This window comes from Carassius auratus, chromosome 44, assembly GCF_003368295.1.
Source record: "Carassius auratus strain Wakin chromosome 44, ASM336829v1, whole genome shotgun sequence".
Classification (NCBI taxonomy): Eukaryota; Metazoa; Chordata; class Actinopteri; order Cypriniformes; family Cyprinidae; genus Carassius; species Carassius auratus.
In genome coordinates this window covers 12,788,012-12,802,566 of record NC_039286.1, presented here as the reverse complement: position 1 = coordinate 12,802,566, position 14,555 = coordinate 12,788,012, and the positions used below count along the sequence as shown (strand labels likewise).

General features: G+C 45.9%; 2 protein-coding genes across 2 annotated transcripts in view; one reads left to right on the top strand and one right to left on the bottom strand.

Annotated features, from left to right (window-relative positions):
* LOC113062565 (serine/threonine-protein phosphatase 6 regulatory ankyrin repeat subunit A-like) overlaps positions 1–14,555 on the top strand; it is a 215,327-nt gene that overhangs the window by 183,064 nt on the left and 17,708 nt on the right. The gene's annotated exons all lie outside the window — the stretch shown is intronic.
* Positions 10,499–12,015, bottom strand: LOC113061956 (uncharacterized). Its single transcript, XM_026231464.1, has one exon. The coding sequence runs from the start codon at positions 11,336–11,338 to the stop codon at positions 10,499–10,501; it is 840 nt and encodes a 279-aa protein (XP_026087249.1). The 5' UTR covers positions 11,339–12,015.

Sequence of the window (14,555 nt, the reverse complement as noted above, 5' to 3'; positions counted from 1 at the left end):
CACAGACTGCATTTTTAGGCATCATAGTAAAAAACAACAACAACAACAACAACAAAAACAATCTATATGGATAGCCTTTGGCACATGCCCTTTAATATAAAGTGCTGTTTACCTAGACATATTTTTTTGGCAATTCTAAAACCTGTAAGAACCCCACATAGATAGCATTTCTGGGCAGTGTCTCAAAACCTAGTGAGTTTCCTACACAGACAGCATTTTAAGGCATGTCATAACCTAATGAGCAGTCATAGGAACACGTTTCAGGCATTTTAAAACATATCAAGCTGCCTACATAGCATTTGCATATATACATTTGCTCTCAAAAGTGACCTGTATGCGTGTGTAGACTGCATTTCTGAGCATGTGCGTCACATGTGATCTTCACACCTACACAACATTGTTGAGCTTCCCAAACCTTGCAAACCGCCTACCTAAGACATCATAAGCATTCTGTGAGCTGCCTAATTAAACAGCATTTCTGAGCATCATAGGCTCTTAAAGATGTTTTTGAAGTTCAGTCAAAGTCTATTATCTCATTGTTTAGGGCAAAATATGTTGTCTGTCTAGGAGGCACAAAAGGTTTTGAGACACATGCATTACCTAAACAAGTCATGAGTGAGAAAAACAAATCTAGAGCAAAGTGTAGCAACAATCACTTTCTGGGGAATAATTAACTAAAATGAAGTGAATATTCATGAGTCTATGAATATAACGTGCTTATTGCTTACAAATATTAAATTACCCAAAGAGGGAATATTTAATCATTTAAAGGTAACCTTTACTAGAATTAATTTAAGTTAATCTAGACAATCTGTTCGTCCAGCGAACTGGAAGCTAGACTTCCTTATCAAAATTCAATAAAAATACCCTTCTTACAAACTCCAAGAAATATTAATCTTCTGATCAGGAAAAAACAATATTTTCTGTGTCTGGACTACTAAGATTACTGAAATTAATTCATATAAAACAAAGCTCGTAGCGTAGATCACACGATTCAGGGACTTCGATCTCAATGAGCAATAAAACAATTCAATTCAAGCAAATTATAGGATTTAATAAAACAGACTAAAGAGTACATAACTACAATTCACACGGAGTAAATATAAGTATATAGCAAAACGAAAATACAATTTAAACAAGGTAAATGAACAAGAATAATAATGAGATAAATGAGAGAGAGAGATAAAGAGAGAGAGAGAGAGAGAGGGAGAGAAAGTGAAAGTGAAAGCAATATCAGCGTGGCAATTTCAAACAGTTAACTTTGCAAGAGACCCCAAGTCATTGAATGATTTCACAAACATGGAATAGCCTAGACAACCTTAAACAGCAATTTTAGTTGCGATATAAGAAAGTACTTGCTTTGATTTGGCTCTTGTGCGTAGCTGCGCTCAAATTGTCCGGTCTGTGCGGCCTCAGCGTGGTTCTTTCCAGAGCAGATGATGCGCAAGCTCGATGGTTAACGCGAAGGTAAACTTTGCCAAAAGATGACTAGACTTGAATTCGTTTGGCTCGTGAAGGCAATTGAACGAAGTCAAATATCAGCAGACAATAAAGAAAAACTAGAATGAAACGAAAAGTAAAGAAGAATAAACGGAGGACTTCTTGACGTCCGGTTGCAAAGCTGGGAATCCTCTTTTCTCTCTGGCGGAATGCCCCGAATACAGGTTTCCCTGAGCTTTTACGCAAATCTAGGTTTACACCTATTTTTTTGTATGAGCCAATGAAGTGTAAACAAACTAAGGCGGGAAAAATCTTCTTTGTTTGCTGATCTCCGCCCACTGGTCTAATTTATGGCGATGTCAAAGTTACACATTTTCCTTAAGCAAGATCGTTCCTCTGAAACAATGCATCTTTTTGTAATTTACTATCAAGATTCGTTAAAGTCGTGTTTTTACGATTATCCAGACCCCAAGAACTAGGCTTTTACCAGTCCCGTATCCAAAGATACAGACTTATTATTAACTAAATGCATCTAAAGTTTGCATTAAACACACAGTAACATTCATATATTCCACTATGCCGCATACATACATTTGAGCACAAAAATGGAGACATTAAAATACATTTAGAGGTAGTTTAAGTAAAATAAGGTCCATGGGCCAGCCAAAAATGCTTGTGCCTGTTTTTTGAGTGTGTGTGCGTCTCATGAATGTGTGTGCGTCTGTTTCACTGGAATGTGCGATCAAGAAAGGGGGGGTGTTTGTCGTCCCTTTTGAAGTTCGATATCGCATCTCTGGATAGTCTCCAAGGTGTTATAACTCTCATCCCCGCCAGGACGTTGCTGTCATGGTGGCGCCCAGGGTGGTGAGTTATGTTGTAAGAGGGTTGTAAAACGAAAGTCCTTGTTTTTTCTTTAACTCACGTTCTGGTCTTTGAGTGTAGAAGTTCTCAAAAGGGTCAGGATTCATTAACATGGAACAGATGGTTGAATACCATCCGCTCATTGGTGTTACATTCCCCCTTTGTGGTCGGATGATGCCCTGTGGTCATTATCGGACAACACCCACCACCATGGTCGGATGGCAGGTGAATCCTGACAGTCGGGTAGCAGGTGTTTGTTAGGGCTGAGGACTCAACTCGATGAGGTCCTTATCCGTCTCTGGTGTGGTACCTTCCCTTCGGGGTTTCCATCGGAGACCTCCAATCCTAGTTGTCTTGAATTTAGCTGCAGAGATTCGCATCTCGTTGAGTTTCCTGTATAGGACTAAGGCCACGCCAAGGGTCAGGGTGTGGCCGACGACCATGGAGATACACAGTGCTGTGTCAGCTGCAGTCCAGGCTTGGACAACAGGTGAGGTGTTCAGGATGGGCAATCGAGACAAGGCTTGGAGGGCTGTGTCGACGGGAGCAATGTCAATGAGCTGAGGCCCGCCTTTTTCAATCCACAGTTCCAACTCCGGACCTAGGGTGAAGTTGTAGTTCTTGAAGAAGGATGGGATTTCTAGTTCTGATTGGTACTCTTCACTCGGAGGATGGTATAAGGCCAGATCGTCGAGGTGGAGGATGGCCCCTCGTGGGACTTGAATCCACATGCTCTGGTCGAGCAGATTGACACGGGTGGCTGTGTCATGCTGGTCGTAGGTCAGTGTAGCGGTACGTACTACTTTGAGTCTGTAGATTCGGCTTGACTCTATGATGGGTAAGTTCAGGAGGAAACTCATCTCCTTCTGCTCAGGATCCACGTAAAGGGGAATAGCACTACCTAGAGAGTAGGCAAGGTGGATTTGCATGGGATCAGTGGGTGTGGTGATGGCGGAAGCCAGCACATTTTGCACCAAGCTTAGGGGTATCAGGTATGGTGGAATTCTTCCCATGGCTAGACTGTCGATGGAAGAACTCACTTCTCGTAGCATGTCAGTCATTAATGCTGTGACCAGCTGCGTTTGGGCAAAGTCATTCTGGAACACAGTGAACAGCTGTTTCATGGAGTTCATGGTCTGGTTCAAAAGCACGCTGTGGGTGTTGAGAATGACCACCGTTCCTTTCAAAGTCTTTCCAATGGTTTGCAAGGATTCACTCTGTGTAGTGAGTTGCTCTTTTAGCTGTGGAAGTTAAGTCTGAATTTCAGCCACATGCCGTCTCACAGTGGCTATATTTACTGCATTGACACTGGACATACCAATGTTGAACAGAGTTCCAACAGCAGCGGCGGCTCCGAGCAGCGCTCCCAGGAAACGTTTGGGCCGGCGGTTGTGTCCACCTAGTTCCGCCTGGGTAACAGTCATCTTCTCAAGTTGGTTGAGCATGTGCTTGACATCGGCCTCGGCGTGCTGGAGGGAATCCTCTGTCCAACGGGCACCGGCCCAGCTGTACTGGGCTACTGCGCGGGGGTAGTGTGCTCTGTAGACGTTGCGGGGGTCGAGTCGAACGTATACTTTCTGGGTGTACGTCCGACAATTCGTGATCAGGAGTCCTGGTTGCTCTCTCAATACAATGCCCGAGGCAGGACCCGGTGTGATAATGTCTGATGATGGCTGGCCTCTGGTTGACTGGAGGCACAGGATGAGAATCCACAGCAGCATCCTGTTACAGGCCAGAGAGAGAGAGAGAGATGGGGAGGGAAAAGAGAGAGAGGGAACAGGTCAGTGAGGTTTGTCCCGGGTTGGATGGGACAGTCTTTTCGCTTTGATGGCGGCGGTTGGTGTTTAGCTTGCATTGGCCCCTCCCTGTCTTTCTCTGCTAGTAGCCACATGTCTCTTAATCTGGTTACGGTGGACCCATTTGAGAACTGGTTCTCTCGATCCCCGGCTTAGCTGGATTTGGTACGCAACTGGGGAGAGTTTGTTCATAATCTCATAAGGTCCCGTCCAGTGTGGCAGGAATTTCTTTGACAGCCGCTGGGGGCCTGTCTGAGTTGGCGGGGTGAAGCGGTAATACAAGACCCTGTCGCCCACATTCAGTTCCTGGTGTGACGCTTTCCGGTCATAGTATGCTTTCTGGCCTTCAGCGCTTTTTTGCAGGTGTTGCTGGGCAAAAGCAAACGTTGTTTTCAAGTGTCTATGGAGCTCGTCAAGGTACTGGAATGTGGTGTAAGCAGTGACAAGGTTGGAGTCTCCTGGTTGATACAGCAAGTGTAGTGGCAGGGTCATCTGCCTTCCAGTCATGAGTTCAAAAGGGGACACCCGTGTTGATTCCTGTGGGGTGGCTCTGATGGCCATCAACACAAGGGGTAGTTTCACATCCCAGTCTTTCTGATTAGCAGACACATACTTTTTCAGCATGGCGACCACCGCTCGGTTTGATCTCTCTACCTGGCCGGATGCAATTGGATGGTGGCTGATGTGTAGTTTAGCTTGTACCCCTAGGCTTTTCCAGATCTGTTGCATGATCTCGGCTGTGAAGTGGGTACCTCTGTCTGAGTTGACTCTCAGTGGCAATCCGAACCGGGAGAAGATATGGTTCATCAGGAGGTATGCAGTGGTTTGGGCAGTGTCATTGGGTGCTGGCAGACACTCTACCCACTTGGTAAACTGGCACACCACCGTGAGGAAGTACTTGTTGCCTCTTGTTGATCTGGGCAGGGGCCCTACCCAGTCGATTTGGAGGTCTGACCACGGGAACGTGATCCCTCTGCGTTGCAGTGGGGCTCTGTGGTTTGGGTTTGCTGGTGTGAACTGGCAGCACACAAGACATTCTCTGACGTACTCTGCCACATCTTGTTGCATGCCGGGCCAAAATGCCACCTGTCTCAGTGTGTCATACGTGGCTCTGGCACCGTGGTGTCCAGCACATGGTGTGTCATGGGCGTACATTAGCATTACCCCCTTTTGGCATCGTGGCACCACGAGCCGTGGCGATGTGCTGTCATCAGGTGCAAACCACAGAATGTCGTCTTGTACACGTAGCATGTGTCTGGTGTTATACAGGTGTCGGAGGCACGAGTCATCATTGAGCTCAGCTTCAGTGATAGGGTGGTTGGAGGGGTCAGAGAGGTGGTTAAGAATTGTCTTTATGGCAGTGTCAGAGGCTTGCATATCCGCAATGTCGTTGTTGGAGATCTGCGGAGTTAGCGATAGCGACTGTGAGGCGGGCATTGCCACAGGTGAAGGTCGTTTGCTGCGGGTTAACACTGCAACATCGGGGCTGGGTGTGGGTTCTGGGGGTGACCACACCTCCCCGTGTAGTGCGCCTGTTTTGGCGAGGGCATCGGTTTTATCATTGAAGTCTTTGTCCAGCCCTGGTAGCTTAGAGTGTCCTTTTACCTTCTTCCAGTACACAGTCATATTGTGCATTTCGGTGATGTTATCACATTCTTGGAACAGGTGTTGGTGTTTGACTGGCTTGTTGTTTGCCGTTTTGAAACCATTCTGTTTCCAGCCGGTAAGGTGGCACACAAAACTGAGTCTGGCATAGTTAGAGTCTGTACAGATGAGGATTTCTCTGATGTCATGGGCTGATGCGATCTGCAGAGTTATGAGAATGGCTGCTATTTCTGCATATTGTGATGACTGGGGACCTAACTTGAAGTGTTGTGGGGAGCACGGCTGGTCGTTGACCCACAGCACTCCTGCACCTGCCTTAAGGATGCCATCGTGGTTGTAGGAGCATCCATCGACGTAGGCTGTGAGCATGCCCTGACACGCATTCTCTTCGAAGTACCTGTGACAGGTCGGTTGTTGCTGTTGGGGTTCTTGCACGCCCATTTCTTCTGCAGATATGTTATCAGAACAGTTTTGGCATGCGGCCAGGCCATTGCCCAGTGCAGACTTGTGATTCTGTGCATACCGTGCCTCAACATTGCGTCCTTGGAGAGCCATTAACCATGTGGCTATGCGTGAATTGGTGACCACGCCATCTCGGATTCGCTGGCTGTTGAGGAACATTACTGGCTGGTGGCAAGTCTCCATGATAACTTTCTGTGCCCCAATGTAATTGGAGAATCGCTGAATGGCCCATACAGTGCAGAGCAGAGCTTTTTCACAGTCTGAGAACTTACACTCTGGTGGAAGCAGTGTCTTGCTGGTATAGGCAACTACTTTCTTGTCTTGGTCATGCCGTTGGTACAGGCCAGCACTGAGACATTGGTTGGAAAACCCAGCTTCCAGGTAGAATTCCTTTTGTGGATCGGGGTAAGCAAGACACAGAGCTGTGCATAAATGTCTTTTTAGTTCTTTCATGGCGTGTTCTTGAGCCTCGGACCAGACGAAAGGGCAGTCCTTTTTTAGCAGAGCTGTCAGAGGTCTGGCAATGTCTGAGTAGTTTTCGATGAACTGTCGAGAGTAATTGCATACCCCTAGTAAACTCCGCAGCTCCGAGACGTTGGTGGGAGGCTTGATGTTTTGAATGGCATGAATGCGGTTTGACTGAGGTTCAATGCCTTGGGATCCGATGAGCAGGCCCACGTAGTTGACCTTAGTTCGGCACCACTGTCCTTTGTGGAGGGCGATCTTGGCTCCGGCGGTGGATAGTTGGTTCAAAACATAGTCTATTTCTTTCAGGTGGTCGGCCACCGTTGTGCTCTTCATGAGAACATCGTCTACATAGATCAGGTTGCCTCTCATTCTAGCGTCTGGGCAGGCTTTGTTCAGAAAGATGTTGAATTCAGCTGGTGAGTTGGCGTAGCCGAATGGACACCTGTTGAAGGTGAACTGTCTGTTGCCAAATGTGAATGCCAACTTGTGTTGGTCTTCCGGGTGCACCGGAATGGTCCAGAATCCAGAGGCCACATCAAGTGTAGAGAAGATTGTGGCTCCTCTGATTCGGGGTAGTTCTTGTTCTAGCTGGGTCATGGGCCATCGTGACAGCGGCACCTGTTGATTCAGTTTCCTGTAGTCAATGGTTGGTCGCCATTTGCCATTAGGTTTGAGGACGGGCCAGATGGGGGCTGAGTAGGTGCTGTTGCATGGACGGATGACCCCCTTTTCAAGCATAGATTCGATGATCTCCTGCACTGGTTCGTGTGAGGCGATGGGAATCTTGTACTGTCTGACAAAAGTGGGAGGAGCATCAGGGTGCGTAGGGATGCGCACCGTGTGGAGGTTGGTGAGACCACAGTCTAGAGAGTCTTTGGCAAAGGATTCTTTGAACTTATACAGAACTTGTCTGAGTCCTTGACGATCCGTATCGCTTTGGAGTGCATTAGCGTCTTGTAGAATTTGCTGCACTTGAGATTCAAAACCTGGGTAAGGCTCCTCCATCGGTGTGTCATCAGTCGGGTTGGCATTGAGAGGTGTAGTAGGTTCATGAGCCTCACCGACGTTCTTGTGGGAGACTGTGTATATTGTGAGGTGTTCATCCTCGGTCAGCTCCGTTCTGCACACTTGGTCTTTAGGCACCGACATAACAGATGTGATGGCAATGAGTTTGAAGGGTGCAGTGAACAATGTACTGTCTGTACTCCCTTCGGGTATCAGTGCGGGTGGAAAGGGACCAATGACAGGTAGTACAAGTTCAAAATCATGAAAGTCATGGCTTACTAGCCATCCCAGCCGGTAGGCCTTGGGAATGTTGATGTCAGTTGCCGTGCAGTTGTTGAACAGGATGTAGACTACACGAGATGACACTTCAGTGAGGGGTGTGGCTTCCAGTGTGAGTCCGAGTTCCACACATTCAGGTGAGGGTTGGAAGAAACCCAGCGTGTGGTTTAAGGTTTGACCCCATCGCATGTTGAGCCGAATAGCGACCCCTTTGGTGTAAGCTGGTACCACCGTTTCCTGTTCGTTGACTAAAGTGCAGACTTCTGGGATGGTCTGCCCTGATATGAGGTTGTCATGGTTGATGGAAACGTGTGGCTGCAAAGTCAATGGGGCCCATACAACTTCATTAAAAATGTCCACATGAGCCTTGAGGCGAATCAAGAGATCTGCTCCAATGTAAACATCGTGGGGCAGGTCCGGAAAGACCAGGAAATAATGAGTCAGGCACCGGTAATTCCATTTCACATGCAAAGCGCAGATTCCTCTAGCAGACACCATTGAGGATGGGTGTGAGTTCAAAGGGAAACGAGTGCGCTTGCTGGCATAAGGGAGGTCAGGTGTCTTCTCAGTGATTGCATTGTATAGTGACAGACTAATGGCTGAGTTGTCTGCCCATATGGCCAGAATACTGTCCGTTGTTGTTATATCATGCAGCTGCAGTTCGGTTTTGACCTTGGGGCAGTAGGTATCAGAGTCTTTAGTGGCCTTGAAGGTACAGAGGATCGAACTTGAGCCTTGGTTTGTTGTTGAGGCTGGATACCTATGGCTGGCTGCTGGGGTTCCCGTGACCTCTGTGACCCGACAGTCTGGCTCTGTGGGAATTCTCGTGACCTCTGTGACCTGACCGTCTGGCACCGGCGACCTGTGTGGTTGGAGGGGAAGAGGTTCTCGCACTTGAGCCCAGACTTTCAGCTGTTTGAAATCTAGTAAAGGCTCAAAGCGATCAAGCAGGTCTTTCCCGATGAGAAATGAATAATTGTTCATTGGTGAGACATAAATAGGATGTACTAGGCTCATAGGTCCGATCGTCAGGTGGATGGGAGCTACATTTCTGAGCTGGATGTCATTTTGGCTGTATGACTGCACATTCAGCTTGCAAGTGTGAAAATTTAGAGTTCGATTCTGTCTCTGAGCTTCAAATTTGAGCTTATCAAATACTTGAGCCGAAATCAACGTGAGGTCTGAGCCTGTGTCCACAAGGGCTTCGAGTCTCATTTCCTTTTCTAAAGTGATGGTTAGGTAGAGTTTCCGAGCCACTCCCTTCTCGATCAGGTTCCCCAGGAGTTTTGGTGTTGGGGCTTGTGTGTTGATCGATAAGCAGTTAGGGTATGTTTTGTGTGTTTCGTTGTGGGTACAGATAACCAAAACAGCACTTTCTGGCACCTCAGTGTGTGGGATGATGCTTTCTTGGTCAGGAGGTGCAGACGTCAGCTGGACTGAGTGGGTGTTGCTATTGTTTGATGAGGCAACAGCTGGTTCAATAGTTCGTGGTTGACAAACAGTGTTCTGTGTGCTTGGTTCAGTTGTGGAGACGTTGGGAGTAGTGCTGGTTTCAGGCATAAGGTTTAGTCATGCGGTGTCTGGTTTATCCTTCTTGTCCTCCTTGTGAGGTTTCTGTTGAAGGAACTCTCTCAGTATTCTCAGAAGTTCTGCAGCTTCGGATGTGGCTGCACTTTCCTTTTTAGATGTGGGCTCAGCCTTGAGTTTCCAAGTATCACGTCGAGAGTGTTCCCCCTCCCGCCTCCCTGGGCTTGGTGTTCTGGAGGCTGGAGGTTGGCTAGTTCTGGGTCGCCGGCCGGCTTCCCAGGTGGCCCCCCCCTTTTGGTTATGGGAGGGGCGAGGCCGGTCCCAGGATATTCCAGAGCGGTCGTTCTGGTGCTTCGGACGGGCACCACCACCGCGACCGCGCTGCCCTCTGCTGGCTTGGAACGGTCTTGACTCTCGGTTGATGGGTGTATAACTGGGGTGCTGTTGGGCACCCTCTAGGGTCAACTCTGAATGGGACTCAGAGACAGAGCAAATAATTGGGTGTTTTACAGTCTTTTCTGACACAGTCTTTTGTTTGGTGTAGGCCTTATGTGCTAAATCACGTAACTGTTGCGTTGACATGCTACGCGGGCACGCTAACACTCCCAAATGGTGGCTGACAGTAGGATGGAGGTTTCGCAGAAACAAAGTTCGAAAGTTGACGTCTTCCTCCATGCCTGGTTCATTCCTTGCTCCGAAGTAGGCACGTCGCAGTCGGTTGTAGAAATTTGGTGGGGTTTCAAGTCGACCTTGCTTGAGGTCCATTGCGGTTACTAGCCCTTGGTCTGATTCTGGATCAGAGAATTCACGCACCAAAGCTTTTCGCAGTTGCTGGTAGTCCATTTTGACAGTCTCTGGTTGACGGTCTAAGAAACTGCGTACCTCACGACTGGACGTAATTCTGAGCAGGTACAATTTGTCCCAAGTGGTTACGTTGGTGACAGTTTGCAAGTGAAAGTCTATATCTTGTAAATAAGCGTGAATGTCATGGGCTCCTGCAGGATCTGGGTTGAACGTAGGGATGTTTCTAGCCAGCTTGTCCAGTTCTTTTGGAGTTATGTGTCCGTGGCTGGTGACCCAGACTTTCTGGAAGAGTTTTCCTTCCCCCACTGCTGACAGGGGTTCGTGGAGGCTGGCTGGTGACGTTTTGAAAAGCAGGCTTTCACCCCCTTTTCCAGCTCGAAGTTCTTGGCTGACACGCTGGGGTTCACTGGCCAGGGGAAACTCTGTGGAGTGTGTTTCCTCTTTCTGTTCACGTTGCAGGCTCTGTGTGAATGTTTCAGTTCTCTGTGAACCATGTCAAGTTCATCTATTAGAGAGTCTTTACGCTGTGTAAGGTCGTGGATTTCAGCTCGGGCCATTTCCAGGTGATTTTCATAGGCCTTCACTTTAGCATCTCTTTCTTTCAGTTCGATTTCAGCCCTTTCAAGGAGAGCGTCACCTTGTCGGAGCTTTGCCTCGAGTCTCTCTCGGGTTTCTCTCTCCAAATGTTCTCTTTGGTCTGTGTCCAAACGAAGATTCTCCAGGGCATTTTGAAGTCTTTCCACTTCTTTCTGTAGTTCTGGATCTGTAGCGTTCTCTTTCTCGTGCTGGTCTTGGGTCTCGAGAAGTAGCTTATCTAGACGACTCTGGGTGTGGGCCTGATGCTGTAGGGCTTCCTCCACTCGAAGTCTCAGAGCCGCGGCTTCCTGCTCCAAGTCGTGGTTGCTCCTTTCGCTGATCCTTGCCTGGGCGATGAGGAGGTGAGCTAGGGTCCCTGTGATCCTGGCAAGTTCTTTGTGGGTGTAACTCTGCGTCGGATCGTTCGCCATCAGCTGGTCCATCTCAGTATCCAGTTGTCCCTGGCTCAAGTGCTGCAGGTCACTGGTGTACTTTGGCAGGAAGGAGGTCGTCATCGTCTCCAGCCATGTCGCTAGCTGATCCCAAGGGACTGCGGGCTCACTGCGGACAAGAGAAGCACAACACACACACACAAAGAGGCCAATGCAAGTTCGTTCTCTGGTTAACGAGCTATCGTACGGCTATGCCGTCTATAAGAATTTTGGCTAACTGATGCAGACAGTTAGACAGGGAGGCGGGTCCAATTAGGGTCGGCCCAAAATAGAGACTTGACAGGGGATAGCCTCGTGGGTCACCTGGTGACACTGGCTGCTCGGTTGTCGCTCTACTACTTAGCTCTCCTTGGGGTCTCTCGGTGAACTGCAAGAAACAGAATCACAACAGCATGCAAAAAGGTGAAGATAGGAAAGAGCACCGTGAAAACAAAACACCAAATAAATTGGTCTGCAATGAAATGGAATGAATAAGAATGCTAGAAGTGTTAGGTAGAGAATAAAAAAAACTAAGCCTGCTGCTTTTCACAAGAGTTTCTGCTAGGGGCCTACAGCACGTGCGGCTAGGGGAGTAAGAGACCTAGGAGAAGGGTGTGGCTTACAGAGGAAAATGGACCAAACACTTAACATAAATATCAGGGGGAATATCTAATATTCTGCGCCTTATAATAAGTGGATAGGTTTTATCACTTTTGGTTCACCTGGTGGAATCCAGCGGCACGGTCAGCCTCCCTGGCGCTCCCGAACACTCAACCGCAGTGTCCCTGGCCCTCCGTTACTCTGACGTTGCGCCCTCTCAAACAGCTTGTGACTTTTAACACAACCGGCAACACCAAGATGTCAACCGCCAGACAGCACTACAAAATTGGGCTGTTCCCCAGAACCCTCTCTTTAGAAAAGAAAGTGGGCCCCGATTTAGCCCCCGGTTTAGGTACTGGTCCCAGAGATTGCGTCGTGTGTCAGCTGGACTGATTGATCACCGTTGGAGTGCCAAATTGCTGATGTCTTCCACTGCGTGGCGCAAACGAACAGAGATAAGAGGGACCGAGTTTCACTCACGGCCAGTGTTGGCAACGCCGGTTGGCCCCCTTGCTCACTGGAAACCTGAGATGACTGTCCTATCACCAAAGGAGTTCTACAAATCAAATACACAAAGGATGAACAAAGGAAACTTAAAGTGAATAAGGTTTGGTTTGTTTAATCATCAACTGAGTAAATATATATGTAGAAATGAGAGGTAACAGCTTTACCTAATGATGATAAAACAAAAACAAAAGCTTATGATAATGATGGTAATTATCAAAATAATCTAAGCAAAAAGAGAGAAGAAAGATAAACAACAAAAAGGGCTATATAGAATAAAATAAATAAAAAAGTTAAACAAAACTAAAAAAAAAAAAAAAAAAAAAAAAAAAAAAAATAATAATAATAATAATAATAACAAAATAAATAACAAAAGACAGGAATGAGCACGGGAGAAGAAGAAGCTGGTTTTCACCACAAAGGGGCGTATTCACTCTCTGTGGCTTAACCTGGTGAGCAGAAAAACTTAATTCAAATTAAAAATTTCAAAACTGGTTTAAATCAAAATTGAAATAAGCAGGTTGAGAAGAATTAATAGGAAAATCGGAAAAAATGCCCTATAATACCCAACGATAAACAGTAATGTATCATTAATAATTATGAAATTAATCAGAAAGGGTAAAAGTAGATGAAGCAATTCAAAACAGAACCGAAAAGAAAGAGATCAGAGAGATGCAAGCTGTGAACTGACTTAACAGGTTACTGCCACTAGATGGTTTACTTCCTTCTAAATGGGTTAATCAGTGGTTGGGCTGAGACACTTAATTTGCACTATTAAACATTAAATTCTAATTCAAATCATGTTTGAACCAAATTCAAAGTAAATGTGAACAAAAACAGGCAAAAATTGTCTAATGCTGAAATAATATTCGCACGAGCAAAGCTGTTAATGCAAATAATTATTGAGAATTTAGACAGCTAATTCAATAAATCACAGAGAGAGAATAGAGGTTAGTAATTCGAGAGCCTTATCTGAAACGGCCACGAGATGGCACTCATGCAACCTGGAATCAGAAGACAGGGCAACTTGAAACGTCTAAAATTCCCTCTGGTGTTTAGATAGCGGAATGACAGTCAGTTACACTATGATCTAATCTCTGTGTGCTCATCAGCGCTGATTCTCTGCATCAAAATCGCAACTCACAAACAGACAAAGGTTTTATGACCCTTGAGGTGCTAAATTAAACAGCGCGTGAGGCCGGAGCTTTTCTCTAACCAACACAAGACTGTTAATAACAGATTTTGTCCATCTGTTTTACCTCCCATAAACATTTAACAAAACAGCACTTATGATTTAAATGTTTTAGGTTTAAAATCGGGTAGCTAAGCCAATTTAGACCAGGAGTTTTTATCGTTTAAATTTTGAATATCACTGTGGCTCACCACGAATTCAGTAACGATATTTACCAAGCAAGGCCTTTTTAACTGAATCAGAGGAACATCGCTCAGGTTCAGATTTACATATTACAATTAATAAAAGATTCTTCATCTTTTAATTACTCATTGAAAATGTTGGTCTTCTCTCGACCTTTACATTTACTGCAGTTTACTTTTATTAAATAACAGTGACTATAGGTATTTTTAGAAACTGTTACTGTGTGCTGAACAGTTGCCTTTGTGCCAAATGAGTTCGCTCGAAGCGCGACTTAACTCACAATTCAAAAATGCGCATACATAATATTAACATCCAAAAATGCTCATGAAAATGAAAATGAATATTGCTCACAAAAACAAAGTTTGAACGCTGCCCAAATTAAACTCCACCATTATAATGTAGCAACAATCACTTTCTGGGGAATAATTAACTCAAATGAAGTGAATATTCATGAGTCTATGAATATAACGTGCTTATTGCTTACAAATATTAAATTACCCAAAGAGGGAATATTTAATCATTTAAAGGTAACCTTTACTAGAATTAATTTAAGTTACTCTAGACAATCTGTTCGTCCAGCGAACTGGAAGCTAGACTTCCTTATCAAATTCAATAAAAATACCCTTCTTACAAACTCCAAGAAATATTAATCTTCTGATCAGGAAAAAACAATATTTTCTGTGTCTGTACTACTAAGATTACTGAAAATTAATTCATATAAAACAAAGCTCGTAGCGTAGATCACACGATTCAGGGACTTCGATCTCAATGAGCAATAAAACAATTCAATTCAAGCAAATTATAGGATTAATAATAACAGAC